Consider the following 14,357-nt stretch of genomic DNA (forward strand, 5'->3'; position numbering starts at 1 on the left):
TTGTTAAATTCTCAGTTTATTACAGACCAGAAGTCTGCCCCACAACATGACCCATTCTAAGTGTTCTCCAGATGCTCAATCCTTGCATTGCTGAGCATTTAATAAATGGGAGAATTTTTAAAGCCATCTACATTTTGTCTGTGGTCCAATTGGGGTGTAGGGATGAAGGAGCTGGCAGGCCCTGGATCTCTCTCTTGCCTGCCCTTTGGTCTGATTGGCTGAGCTCCTGGTTCAGGTGAAATCGTGTCTGGAGGGAAAGAAGACCTGGGATAAGGGTCTATTTTCTAAATGCAGATGACAACCTGGGAGGTATGTGTATAATGGTGGGGAAGGGGATTCATCCTGAAGTTGCTGTAAGTTTTGTGCGGTGGGGAGGTGAGCTGACTAAGCTTTTGGCACCTTACACTATATCAGGATCATATTGCATGTGGTATTAATAGGTGGGCCGTTAACTTGAGGCAGAGGGCTACAGAGCTGGAATGGCATTTGGGCTCCAGGTTGGAGATTCTCTGAAGGCAGGACTGCTTGTTGGGAAGAACTTTCTACCTAAAGCCATTTTTCCCCCTAGTTGGTCAGTTTGTCATCTCCTGCCTTTAACCCCACCCAACTCCCCATTCCAGTATTCCATCCAGAATTCTGATCATGTAATACCCTTGCTCTAAACCCTTCCATAGCTCTCTACTGTCCTCAGGATATAAATCCAGGCATCTTGCAGTGGCCTATAGATCTCTGCCCACACATCCAGCTTCCCCTTTGTCTACTGCTTATTGCAGGTACTTTCTGGTCTCCAAGTCTTTGGAAGTCTGTTCTTTGCCTGGAACAACCTTTCTTACCTCTTGCTTGTATCTCCTGTTCTTACCTCCCTATGAAGGTCCTGCAGCCAGGGAATTTTGAACCTTTTCAGAACTGCTGGCACAGCTCTAATCTCTTTGCACAGTAATTAGAGATTTGCTGTTACCCTTCCCCTGACCCCTGAAGGGAGACTTAATTTATCTCTGCATCCCCAGATCCAGAGTAGGTAAAGGCATACAGCACTGGGCAGGAATGAACTGGTCCAAGATGAATGTCTCACATGCTCAGGACATTCCTAATTCTCCTGACCTAGTTAGGTTCCCCCTAGGGCTCCCTGGTAGCTCAGGAGTCACTGAGATCTCTACAAAGAGCTCCACCTTGCCTCCTCTCCCAGGGGTTTTTGTGGGTGGTGTGGGTATGCTGTAGGCCCTGTGAGGTGGCACTTTTCAGGCCTCCCATCTACACTCAAGCCTCTTGAGGCAGCACCATGGGTTCCTCCAGTAACGCTCTTCAGGAGATACTATGCCCTGTGGGCCTTTTGCCAGGGGCAAGGAGCCTGGGGAGACCATCATTAGTGCCTCTCCTGACTCCCTGTCTACTCATGAGCCTCAGTGGATCCCCAAGTAAACAAGCCCAGGCTCAGAGTCCCCAGACCCAGGAGGCAATGTCTTGGGCTGTCCTAGGAGAAGGCAGGCCTCTGGGGATGGACGGGACAAGATCCCTCCTGCATTCATGGCTGTGTATGGGGATGTAGAGGTCAAAGCTGTGAGTGGCCCGAGCTCACAAGGAGTTCCCTGCTCTGCCTGCTCAACTTTGATAGGGAGATAAACCCTGCCCCTCTGTCTTTTGGATGAATTCTAGAATGCACACGCTGCTTCCAAGCAAGGCAGGCTAGTGGGGCAGACAAAGGTGCAACCATCAAGACGCGGGCCCCACTCCACCGTAGAGGGTCTGTTGCTACCCATTTCCTTGGGCTCCATCCACTCCTTACCTGGAGCCTCCGTTCAGTCCCTGCTCTTTCGAAATTCCACCGTTGAAGTTGGGATGGAGGGATGGGATTGAACCCAGGGGGCGCCTAACCATTGAGCTACGTCTCCAGTCCTTTTTATTTTCTATTTTGAGACAAGGTCCCGCTTAAGTTGCTGAGGCTGGCTTTTAACTTGCGATACTCCTGCCTCAGCCTCTGCCACCTGAGTCGCTGGGATAATAGGCGTGCGCCACCGCGCTCAGCGGCTTTTATTTTTGCTCACGCTGACCTCGAGATCACACAGCCTCAGCTTTCCGAGGTGTGGGGATTAAAGACGTGTGCCGCCCAGGCGGGCCACCATGCATTCTTTAAATCCTGTCATCAGTAGTAACTCTAAACGGCCGCCCATCATCAAACCTATAACCCTATTGGTGCTCCTTCCTCGACGTGAACTCTGCCTAATGAGGAAAGGCATCTTCTCCAATTGACCTGTGGTGGTTTCCCTAATCCAACTGAAGAGGACTATGGGCTCTAACACGGGCTTGGTTTAGGAGTTCCAGAGGGAACAGAGGCGTAACTACAACTCCCGGGAGGCAACAAGGCCTTCGAGTCCATATTCACGTGACTTCCTTCTCGCAGATAGGGAAGTCACACGATAGGTTGGCGAGGGGCGGGGCCCGCAGCGCTGCCGGCCTATGAGTGGCCGGGTCGGATGGGCGCGCGGCAGGGGGCGGGGCCGGGTGCGCGGTACGGCGCGGGCGCGCGCCAGCAGCGGCGGCGGTGGCGGCGATTCTTGGGGGGGCGGGGAACTTTGGCCAAGGCGGCGGTGGCGACTTAGACACCGCAACTGGCGGCGGCTGCAGCTCCTACTGCTTCTCGACGCACGGCCAGCTTTCTAGTTCGAAACGAAACGCTCAACGTGGCGGGCCACGCCCGGAAAGTTTGCCGAAGAGCCACGACCTCCTGGCCGGCGCGGCCCGGCATGAAGCGGCGCTGAGGAGCCCGCTGCCGCCGCCGCCGCCGCCGCCGCCGCCTGAGGAGGAGCCGCGGCATTCCGGGCCACGCCGATGACTACTGCAAACTGTGGCACCCACGACGAGCTCGACTTCAAACTCGTCTTTGGCGAGGACGGGGCGCCGGCGCCGCCGCCCCCGGGCTCGCGGCCTGCAGGTGGGTGCCGGGCCAGGCGGGACTGAGGAACGTGCGAGCTCGCTTTTGCCTGGTTCTCCGATTGTTCGGGCACTGTTAACCTGGTGTGAGTGAGCGTACTGGGTAAAGACAAATTTAAAGAGCTGAGGAGGTGTGTGAGTTGCTGTACCATGGAAGTGGCTGCTCGCTTGCCTGTGAAGCAAACTAGGGAGGAACTTGACTCCCGGACGCCAGTGGCGGGTGCATACCCGGGGTTTGGAGGCCGAGGGTCGGGGCCGCAGCCCAAGTGGCGTCTGGTTGTCGCTCCTTTGCCAGCGTGGTGCAGAGAAAATGTTATCCCAGTGTTATGTGAGGCTCACTTGTTATTTAATCTGTGCTAGGTTGTTTTAAAAATTCTTTTTTTTTTTTTAAGAGGCGTATTTGAGGGGTAGGATTCTTTTAAAATTCGTGTACTGTTTTTAAAAATCTACGTTGCTAGGGGAGTAATGCTTTCGGGATAACTTTCAGTTGTGCAAGTTTATGGCCTATACCTAATTCGGAGTGTAATTATAACGGAATTTATCTGAAAACTGTTTTCTTGCTACAGGAAAGTGTAAGTTTTGTTTTATTTTGTTTTAAAGTAGGATATCTTTTTCATAATTATCCTAGAAAGTTCTGAAAGTCTTGTTTTAAGAGAAAGCTCTCTCCTTAGAACATTTTAAAAGATATCGTAAATTGGGAAAGCTGGACACTGTAATTCTTGCAGGTCAGACCAATCAGGAAATAGAAACAGGACGACTGGGAACTTGGGATTCTCCTATGACCTGGTTTGGAATACTGTGGTTCATTAAGTTCAGTTACATATGCAGGAGAACTCAAAAAAGTGGATGGGTAGGGTAATCCCTATTTATTCTTTCTGGGTATTTAGGTGAATTACTTCATGTTAATATTGATGTTTAACAGATGGTTCTCTAGAGTTGAATTGGAAATTTACCTGAATGTGAGGCATAAGAATTCTCTGGGCGCTTCAATACTTGTTTTATCAGATCTTTTTATTCTTTATGTTTAGGTGTCTTTTTCAAATAAATAATTTGCAATAGTTATTTATTGGCTGCATTTCTTTTCCATTTTCTTTCTTTCTTTTTGTACCGGGGATTGAACTCAGGGCCACTCCACCACTGATATCCCCAGCCCTATTTTGTATTTTATTTAGAGAGGGTCTCACTGAGTTGCTTAGTGCCTTGCTTTTGCTGAGGTTGGCTTTGAACTCACCAGCCTCAGCCTCTGGGTACAGGCAGGCATGGTGCTGGCTCTTTTCAGTTCCACCAACATTTGAGCATCTATTATGTTAAATGTGGTGTTACTTTGATGCAAAAAGGACTGGCTCCTCAGGAGTTGGGGCAATAGTTGGAGGAAACACATAGTCCAAATAACTAGGCAGATTGACTCATGATGTATTTTGTAACAGAGGAAGAAACAGGAAAAGTGGAATTTGTGGAGAGGGTGGCATTAAATTGTACTCAGATTATTGGGACTAAACAAAATAAAAACAAAGTGTTTGAGTACGTTATAAAGAAGATAAACAATTGATACCAACTTTCCTAGGCACAGATTTTGCTAGGGTCAATTATACACTAAATATATAATTAATAAAGGTGTTAACCAAACATGAATTTTAAAAGGGTGTTGTCATCTAAGTAGGAATTGTATGTACATCAGAAGAAAAAAAAAAACACCTTTTTTCTTTGTGGTACTGGGGATTGAGCCCAGGGTGCTCTGCCAACTTGAGTTACATTTTTTATTTTTGGGGGGTAGCCTTTTTTTTTTTTTCCTTTAAGGGTAGTGGGAATTTAACTGGGCTTTATCTTAAACCCTTTTTACATTTTATTTGAGACAGGTTCTTTGCTAAGTTGCTGAGGCTGGTCTTGAGCTTGCAATTCTCCTGCTCAAGTCTTCCCAAGTTTCTGGGATTACAGATGTGCACCACCATGCCTGGCTTTTTATTTTTTACTTATTTTTTTGGTACCAGGGATTGAACCCAGGGACACTTAACCACTGAGCCACATCCCCAGCCCTTGTTTATTTTGAGGCACAGTCTCCCTAAATTGCTGAGACTGGCCTTAATTGTATGATCCTCCTACCTGAGCCTTCTGAGTAGCTGGTATTACAGGTGAATGCCAGTTGCCCCCTGCAAATAAACGTTTGATATTAAAATGGGTCTTGATTTATAATTGATGTTACTAAAGGTAAAATGAGTAGTTTTATTTATGACAAAAAAAGTCCGCTTTTCTAACTGGTAAAGTTTTTAAAAATTAAGGTGAAGTACATGTGAATAAGTAAACTATTTTCAAATCAACAATTTACTGTCATTTAGTACACTCATAGTATTGTGCCTTACCACTTCTAATTCCAGATCATCTTCATTACCCCAAAAGAAAACTTGTACCCATTAAACCTCATTCTTCTTCCCCTCCCAGCCTTTGGCTACCAACAATCTGATAAGTGTAATTATGAGTACAGTATGTTTCCAGGGATTGATTCATTCTGTGTATTTCATATAAATGAAATAATATGATATATAACCTTTTGTCTCTGATTTCTTTCAATTAAGATGTTTTCATAGTTTGTTCACTGTCTATCATGTATGCATACTGCATTCCTTTCTAGAGCTAAGTAGTATTCCATTGTGAACATATAACTCATCACAATATATTTATCTCTTCATCCAGTGATAGATATTTGGGCTGTTTCATCTTTTGGTTATTGTGAATAGTGCTGCTGAACAGCACTGACAAGTGTAATTATGAGTACAGTATGTACTTTAAAGGAATTAAGTAGATTAACTGAATGCTTTTTTGAAGGTATATGCAGTGAGGTAGGCCATGAGAATAAAATTGGAGAATTGATTTAAATGTATTGTTTAAATGTATTTACTTGGTTTTGGATTCTTTTCCTCTCTGGAATGGAAGTTCCTTGAGAGGAGGGTTAGTGTTTGTATGTTGTTAATAATTATATTGTTCTTCGTTGTGGCCAGCACACTGCTTTGATGTAGTAGGCACCTGATATTTATTTAATTAATAAATAAATACCATGTTAAAAATTTTTAAAAAATATTAAGTTGTAGATAGACACAATACCTTTATTTTATTTATTTATTTTTATGTGGTGCTGAGGCTGGAACCCAGTGCCTCACATGTGCTAGGCAAGCGCTCTACCACTCAGCCACATCCCCACACCCCCCATGTAAAATTTTGAGTCAGTAATTTTTTTCCTAGTAGATGAAGTTAATGATGTTGTTTCAGTTCTTTGGCTTTTGTTGGTTTAATTTCATAAGGTACAAATCATGATAATTTGGGCCTGCAGTGGGTATTCATCTCTCAAAAGGTTTGAGGGTACTTAGCACATCTAAATTTTTTTTTTTAATTTCTCTTTCTTTTTTGGGGGGGCCACATCTAAATTTTCATACAGGGAAAATATTTTTGAAAAATGTTTGGTGGGAGGAGGAGATAGAGAGTAAAGCCAATCTAAAGGGCTGAATTTAATGTGTGTGCTAAGCAAGCTTGCTAAAGCTTCTACACAGTAGATGATTTGTGGCGTACTTGATAGCATTGAAAAAAATATATATATATGTGATTGACTTTTTTTTAATGTTTTGCTTATTGAGGTGTTTTGAGATTTTTTTCCCATTGAAGAAAATTTAAGACTCTAGAGTCTTTAGTTGTTTTTTATTTTTGTTTTAGCTCCCAGTGCTTCCTCTGATTTTCCCAGTTAAAATGGGAAAACTATTTTATTAGACTTTCTTCTTGTACTCAGCTTCAAATTGATGATACCTACCCCTCAATAGTAAATAGGGACTTTAAAATAGGTACCTGTTTAATATTAATTTCATTATTTGCCATTGTAAAGACCAGCTTCTGATACCCTATTTTGGTGTACTAAATATATATCTAACTTTGATGTTATAATAAACTTTATTTTGCAAATTCAGAGTTTCATTGTGAAATATTGATTTTCTAATCTTCAACGAGAGTCACTGGGAGGAATGTATACTACACTGTGTAGTATCTTAACCTACTGCAGTTTCCTAAAAGAAGCAATATCTTAGATATAATACATATTTTTGTAAAAAACTTTATTATAAGATTTAATTTTGCCAGGTATTATTTTTAAAAAAAAACTTGTAACACAAGTTTTTTCACGTGAAATTGAGGAACTTTTCTCAGATGATCTATTTATTTATTTATTTATTTGGTGCTAGGGATTGAACTCAGGGGTACTCGACCACTGAGTCACATCCCAGCCCTATTTTGTATTTTATTTAGAGACAGGGTCTCACTGAGTTGCTTAGTGCCTCACTTTTGCTGAGGCTGGCTTTGAACCAGTGGTCCTCCTGCCTCAGCCTCCAAAGCCACTGGGATTACAGGCACGCGCCACCACGCCCAGCTTGGGTGATTGTTTAAGACTATGATTTAGTGTTTTTGTCTTGTGCTTGGAGATCTGCTCTATGTGTTCATTATAATTTATTGCCTCTTAGATCATTTTCTCATTTTTCAGTTTTATTTTTTACTCAAGGGTTTTATTTTGATGCTCTTTAATGGTAGTTAACATTTTTTTTGTAACACAATAGGCTGGTTCCCCCCACCCCTGCTAGTTGTCAAATTTGGTTTTAGACATTTTATCTGTTTTTTAAAATTCTCTTAATTCTAGTCTTTATTCTTTAAATGTTACTTCTTTTCTCATATTTTACCAAGTAAGTGTAAGTACTGAAGGTCATTTGCTTTTTATTTATTTATTTGAGTTGTCGATGGACCTTGATTTATTCATGCACGTTGCTGAGAATCCAACTCAGTGCCTCACATGTTAAGCAAGCACTCTACAACTCCGGCCAGGTCATTTCCCTTTTTGGGGGGGTACCAGGGATGGAACTCAAGGGTACTCAGCCACTGAGCCACATCCCCAGTCCTGTTTTGTATTTTATTTGGAGACAAAGTCTCACTGAGTTGCTTAGTGCCCCACGGTTGCTGAGGCTGACCAGTCTCGACCTCCTGGGCTGCTGGGATTATAGACTTGTGCCACCATGCCCACCCAAGTCTTTTGCTTTTAATTGTTTTTCCCCTTTTTTGAATTGTTCCTGCTGCTGTAGGGAGTGAAAGGTGGTTGGTTTGCTAACCATTGTAAGTATAAGTGGATATTTAAATTAGGATTAAAAAAGGGAAGTTGTTTGTGTGGTTTCCTGTAGAAATTTAATGGTATATTTGTACATCTCATTAGTTACTGTAAAGGATGCTAATCCATATTTTCATACCATAGGCCACCTTTTTCTGTAGACTTGAATGCAGTGAGAATATGTATTAAGTAGAGTCAGTGATAAATATTTCACCATTTCACTTGGAAAAATAATTAAATATTTCATTGAAATGCTTCCTTGATTGGGATTGGAGGATGTTTCTGTAGTTATTAGCAGAGTTTCATGGTGGAGATTAGTGAATAAATGAGTTTTAGTGAGTATGAGGAAGAACTCAGGGGAAGAAAATTCAGTGTCATATTGTTGTGTTTAAAAACATTGACCATGGGCTGGGGATGTGGCTCAAGCGGTAGCGCGCTCGCCTGGCATGCGTGCGGCCCCGGTTCGATCCTCAGCACCACATACAAACAAAGATGTTGTGTCCGCCAAATACTAAAAAATAAAATATTAAAAAAAAATTGACCATGTATGCTTTGGTATTCCTGCACTTTGTTAAGTTTTCCCATTTGCTAATACAGAAGGAATATTTTGGTATGTATTCTGAAGTATTAATAGATGTTATACTACAGCTTTATTAGATAATGTAAAAGTTAAACCTGTGTATTATGTACATGGCCAAGAAATTGTGGGTATCCAATAAGGCCTGCATCTTAAGCATTAATGAGCTTTTAAAGTTATTAATTTGGGGTAAATTGTAGAATCACCTTCTTCTTATGACTTGCCTTTCAGTGGCAATCATAAATTTCCCCTAAAATTGTATGTATTTTTATAGAAGGCAGAGTCAAACTCTGCTTTTTTTAAAAAAAATATTTATTTTTTAGTTTTAGGTGGATGCAATATCTTAATTTTATTTTTATGTGATGCTGAGGATTGAACACAGTGCCTCATGAATGCTAGGCGAACACCCTACCACTGAGCCACAACCCCAGTCCAAAACTCTGCTTTTGAGGTTCACTCTATGTGTAACTTTTTGGTGAAGTGTGATCATAAGGACATTTTTGGTGAGAAAATGTATTCCTTTTTTGTTCAGGGAGTCATAAATACTGATACGTAAAATGAAAACCTTTTAAGAGAGGATAGTGACGTATGTTACTGATTTGCCTCTCTTTATTGCTAGTTGAGAAGTAGATTGTTCCGAAATGGTGATGTTTTATTTTAAACAGGGGTGGAGTGGAGGAAGCCATAGTATAGTGAAGGCAGTCATATTATTCTCAAGAGATAGGAAACCTGAGTAGTTTGAGCCTCATTTGATAGTGAGCGGTAGGTTGACTGCTCGAGCAGTAACATAAATAAGGGAGGTGCTGCTAAAGCTGTCCTGATGGTTCAGGGGAGTAGATACAGCAGATTTGGCGGTAAGCCTGCCTTCTAAAACTAAATCCAAGTCATCAAATTTGCCCAGGCATGCCATATGAGGTTCAAATAGCAGTGGAATTTAAGAGGAGTGAATTTGTTCTGGGAGGTTTAGGAGAATCACAAGCCAGAGCAAGCTTTTTTTTTTTTTTTTAAACAGCCATAATTTTAAATCAAACATAGGAATGGTCTGCATATATTTCAACTTTTCAGGTAATTTTCTATATTTATGTTGGATGACTTTCACCTGTTTGTCTGAATTTGACAAATTTTTGGAAAGAGGAACAGTTGGAGCTGTAAGATTTAAGTAGTATTGCTTATCAACAGCTGAAATTTGTTTGGACTGTCCTAGAATCCTAGTATACTGGAGAAGTAGCTTGAAGAGTCCATTTTCCTACAAATTGTACAATTTTCATTATGTTTTATGTTTCAGCAGCAGATGAGAGTTTTAACATTTAAAATATATATTTTAATGTCTCAAAATTTGTATTAATTTTGGGTTAAATTTTCATCAGCTTTTACTGTTTATTTTAATTAAAAATAAATAAGAATTGGGGCGGGGGTTGTGGCTCAGTGGTAGAGTGCTTGCCTAGCACGCGTGAGACACTGGGTTCAGTCCTCAGCACCACATTAAAATAAAGATATCGAGTCCACCTAAAACTTTAAAAAACAACAACAACAAAAAAAAGAGGATTATGTGAGCTCTGAAATTGGGTTAATTCAGATTAATATTATTATTATTATTATTTTTTGGTACCAGGAATTGAACGCAGGGCCACTTAACCACTGAGTCACATTCCCAGCCCTTTTTATTTTTTATTTTTAAACAGGGTCTTACTAAGTTGCTTAGGGCCTTGCTGAGTTGAAATATAAATGTATTTCAGTATTGCTTTATAAAAATCTTACAGTAAAGCTTGGTAAATATCACATTCAGAAAAAAATGTTATTTAGAAATAATTGAAGCTAGACACTGGGTATATGGGGATATACTTATAATCAGTGTCATGTGCCATGAATATGTAATAACAAATCTCACTATTATTTATCATTATACATCAATTAAAATAAGGAAAATTATAATAGTCTCTGCTCTTTGTATGTTTTTAAGCTTACATTTAAAATTGCACTCAGAAGCTCTTCAAGCTCTTTGAGGTGCTAGGTTAGGATAAAAAAACTGTTTACTTTTAAAAATAATACTGCGAAGTTAATAGAATTTGCTGTTGCGTGTAATTTTTAAAACTTTAATTTTTTGCAGTACTGGGAATTGAACCAGGGGCACTTTACCATGGAGATATATCCTTAGCCCTTTTTATTTTTTTATTTTTTATTTTGAGAACAGGATCTTCTTAAGTTGTCCAGGCTGGCCTTGAACTTGTAAATTAGCCTCATCCTTCTGAGTAGCTGGGGGGCTGGGGATGTGGCTGGGATTGCAGGCATATGCCACTGTGCATGGCTAAATAAAACTTATTTAACAAATTGAGAAAAATTAGTGGTATGCCTGATTAACAAAATTCATTTCTTCTTTTGATTTTGTGTATTAGCAGTGGGATGGTGAAGTTAGTGGTGTGCATAAATACAAAGTCAGCTGATCTTGTGACATGACTTATTAATTTATTTTTTGCTGTACTAGGGATCAAACCCAGGGCCTCATGCATGCTCTGAGCTACATTTCTCAGTCCTTGTGATATGCTTTTGAGTAGGTATTTTTTATTTGAAATTATTTTCTAGTTATCTGTGTGTGATCAGAAAAGTTTACTTGTTGTTTAGCAATTTAAGAGATTACCTTAAAACATTTAAATGTTTGAGCATATTGCTTGTATACATCAATCTGATGTTTATTAAGTGTTGTCAGTTCACTTGCACTTTTGAATTAATGATGAAATGAAGCTAGAGAGGTTCCTCTTAAAGACTACATTTTTAATCTATAAAATTGATGAGATTTATTTACAAAGATAATAGATATAAATTCTTTAGATTTGCGAACATTACAGAGCAAATAAGATCTGAAATTTATATCAAATTTTGCCATTTGTGCCTGGTGCAGTATCGCACGCCTGTAATTCCAAGCTACTCAGGAGGCCAGCACAGAAGGATTGCAGGAGTTCCAAGCCAACCTGGGCAACTTTATTTACTTACTTATTTGTTTATTTATTGGTGCTGGGGATTGAACCCAGGGCCTTGTGCATGCAAGGCAAGCACTCTATCAACTGAGCTATATACCCAGCCCCTGGGCAACTTTATTGACCCTGTTTCAAAATAAAATTTAAAAATGGCTGGGGTTCAGTACCCAGTACTGCAAAACAAAACAAACAACAACAAACCGCAAACCATTTGTAAGATCATACTAAACACTAAAAAATACAAATTTTAATCCTGTCCTTTATTTTTTTTAAGTTTATTTTTTAAATATTTTTTTAGTTGTAGATGGACACAATATCTTTGTTTATTTTTTTGTGTGGTGCTGGGGATTGAACCCAGGGTCCCACGCATGCAAGGCAAGTGCTCTACCACTGAGCTCCAGCTCTAGCCCTAACCCTGTCCTTTATATAAGGAAAGTCTTTGGGGGAAAATATAGAAAGTTTTACCTAAATGTTGCTTTAAAAATTTCATTTCACTGTAAGAGGTTTAAGAGAACTTGATATTTTCTCTGCTTTCAGCACTTCTTTATATTTGTCACTTCCTTTCAGTAAGGTTGTCAGTAAAAATAACATTCAAGAAAAAAAGGACAAGTGTTCAAGCTAGATGACAGGTGTATGGCATTATTCTTTTTTTTTTTTTTTTTAATTCTACTTAGTTTTACATAACAGCAGAATGCATTTCATTTCATTGTACACAAATGGAGCACAACTTTTCAGTTCTCTGGTTGTACATGATGTGGAGTCGCACCATTTGTGCAGTCATACATGTACCTAGGGTAATGATGTCTGCCTCATTCCACCATTTTTTATATGGCATTATTCTATCTATATTTTAGTTATGTTTGAAAACTTTTTTTATTTTTCAGGGTGGGGATTGAACTCAGGGACACTCAACCACTGAGCCACATCCCCAGCTCTTTTTTGTATTTTAATTACAGACAGGGTCTCACTTGAGTTATTTAGCACCTTGCTGTTGCTGAGGCTGGCTTTGAACTCAGAATCCTCCTGTCTCAACCTTCCAAGGTGCAGGGATTAGAGGTACAGGCATGCGCCACTGTGAGTGGCTGAAAACTTTTGTAATACAAAGTTTTGAATCCTTTTTGACCATGATCCAAGAAAGAAATACTTCTTTTGAACTACACAACTCCTAGAAGAAAATGTAGGATTGATACTCCAGTATATCGGCAGAGGCAACAGCTTTTTCCGTAGGACCTCTAAAACTCAGGAAATAATGCTAACAGTAAATGGTTGACATCAAGTTAAAAATCTTCTGCATAGCAAAGGAAACAATTAGGAATGTGAAGAGAAGCTACCAAATGGGAGAAAATTTTGCTAGCAATTCTTCAGATGGAGGATTGATATCTAGAATATATAAAGTACTCAAAAAACTTTATACCAGAAAATCAAATAACCCAATTAATATGTGCAAATTAATTCAGCAGACTCTTGTCAAAAAAAGAAATACAAATGGCCAACAAATACATGAAAAAATGTTCAGGATCATTAGCAATTAGGGAAATGCAAATCAAAACTATACTGAGGTTTTATCTCACACTAGTCAGAAGCATTCATCAGGAATACAAATAATAAATGCTGGAGAGGATTGGAGAAAAAGGAACGCTTTTAGGTGAAACTGTAATTTAGTACAACCACTGTGAAGTCAGTATGGAGGTTCCTCAAAAGACTAGGTATGGAACCTCCATATGACCTAGCTATACCACTCCTTGGAATTTATCCTTAAAAATTAAATTCGTTGGGGGCTGGGGTTGTGATAGAGCACTTGCTAGAAAGTGCAAGGCCCTGGGTTTGATCATCAGCACCACAAAAAAAAAAATAAATAAAGGTATTGTGTCCAACTCCAACTAAAAAATAAATATTAAAAAAATTAAAGTTGTCATACTATAGTGATACATAGATACCCATGTTTATAGTAGTGCAGTTCACAAGAACCAACTATGGAACCAGCCTAGGTGTTTATCAAAGGGTGAATGGATAAAGAAAATGTGGTATATACGTAATGGAGTTTTATTCAGCTATAAAGGAAAATGAAATTATGGCAGTTACAGGAAAATGTATGGAACTAGAAACTTTATGTTAAGCAAAATAAATCAAACAGAAGGTTAAGGATCCTTTGTTTTCTCATGAGGAAGCTAGAGAGGAAAAAAGGAAAAGAAAGGTGCAGTGGATCTTATTGAAATCAAAGAAAGATCAGTAGAGGAAAGGGAGGGACCAAGGGGTGGGAGATGGGTAGAATGGGAGAAGTGCTAAAGAGTGATATTAGCCAAATTATATTGTTACATGGTGTTCACGTATGAATGTGTAACAGTAAATCCCATTATTATGAACAATTGTAATGCACCAATAAATTGAAAAAGAAAAAAATAAAAACAGAAATTGAAAAAGGAAAAAAAAGAAATACTTACTGTGTGGTAGTGGGGGTTGAACCTTAGGGGTGCTAAACCACTTACTTATCTCTTAAGTAAGTGGTTTAGCACCCCTAAGGTAAGTAAGTGGTTTAGCACCCCTAAGGTTCAACACACACATATATAAAATATATACATGCATATATGTATGTATACATATATATGTACATATATAATATGTAATGCATTCATTTATTCTATAGTACTGGGATTGAAGCTGGGACCCTTTTTATTTTGAAATGGATGTCTAAATTGTTCCGGCTGGCCTTGAACTTATAATCTTCTCTTTCTGAGCCTCCTGAGTCTCAGTACCA

At 39.6% G+C, this 14,357-nt stretch overlaps 1 protein-coding gene across 2 annotated transcripts in view; it reads left to right on the top strand.

Moving 5' to 3' along the window:
- The first annotated feature begins 2,536 nt into the window (after positions 1 to 2,536).
- Nfatc3 (nuclear factor of activated T cells 3) overlaps positions 2,537 to 14,357 on the top strand; it is a 102,351-nt gene continuing 90,530 nt past the window's right edge. For both annotated transcript variants that reach the window (XM_027933248.3, XM_027933249.3), the window contains exon 1: positions 2,537 to 2,929. In XM_027933248.3, coding sequence (XP_027789049.1) covers positions 2,827 to 2,929 — 103 coding nt within the window. In that variant the 5' untranslated portion in view covers positions 2,537 to 2,826. The remainder of the gene's footprint in view (positions 2,930 to 14,357) is intronic.

Source organism: Marmota flaviventris, chromosome 18 (genome assembly GCF_047511675.1).
Source record: "Marmota flaviventris isolate mMarFla1 chromosome 18, mMarFla1.hap1, whole genome shotgun sequence".
In the NCBI taxonomy this organism is placed as follows: domain Eukaryota; kingdom Metazoa; phylum Chordata; class Mammalia; order Rodentia; family Sciuridae; genus Marmota; species Marmota flaviventris.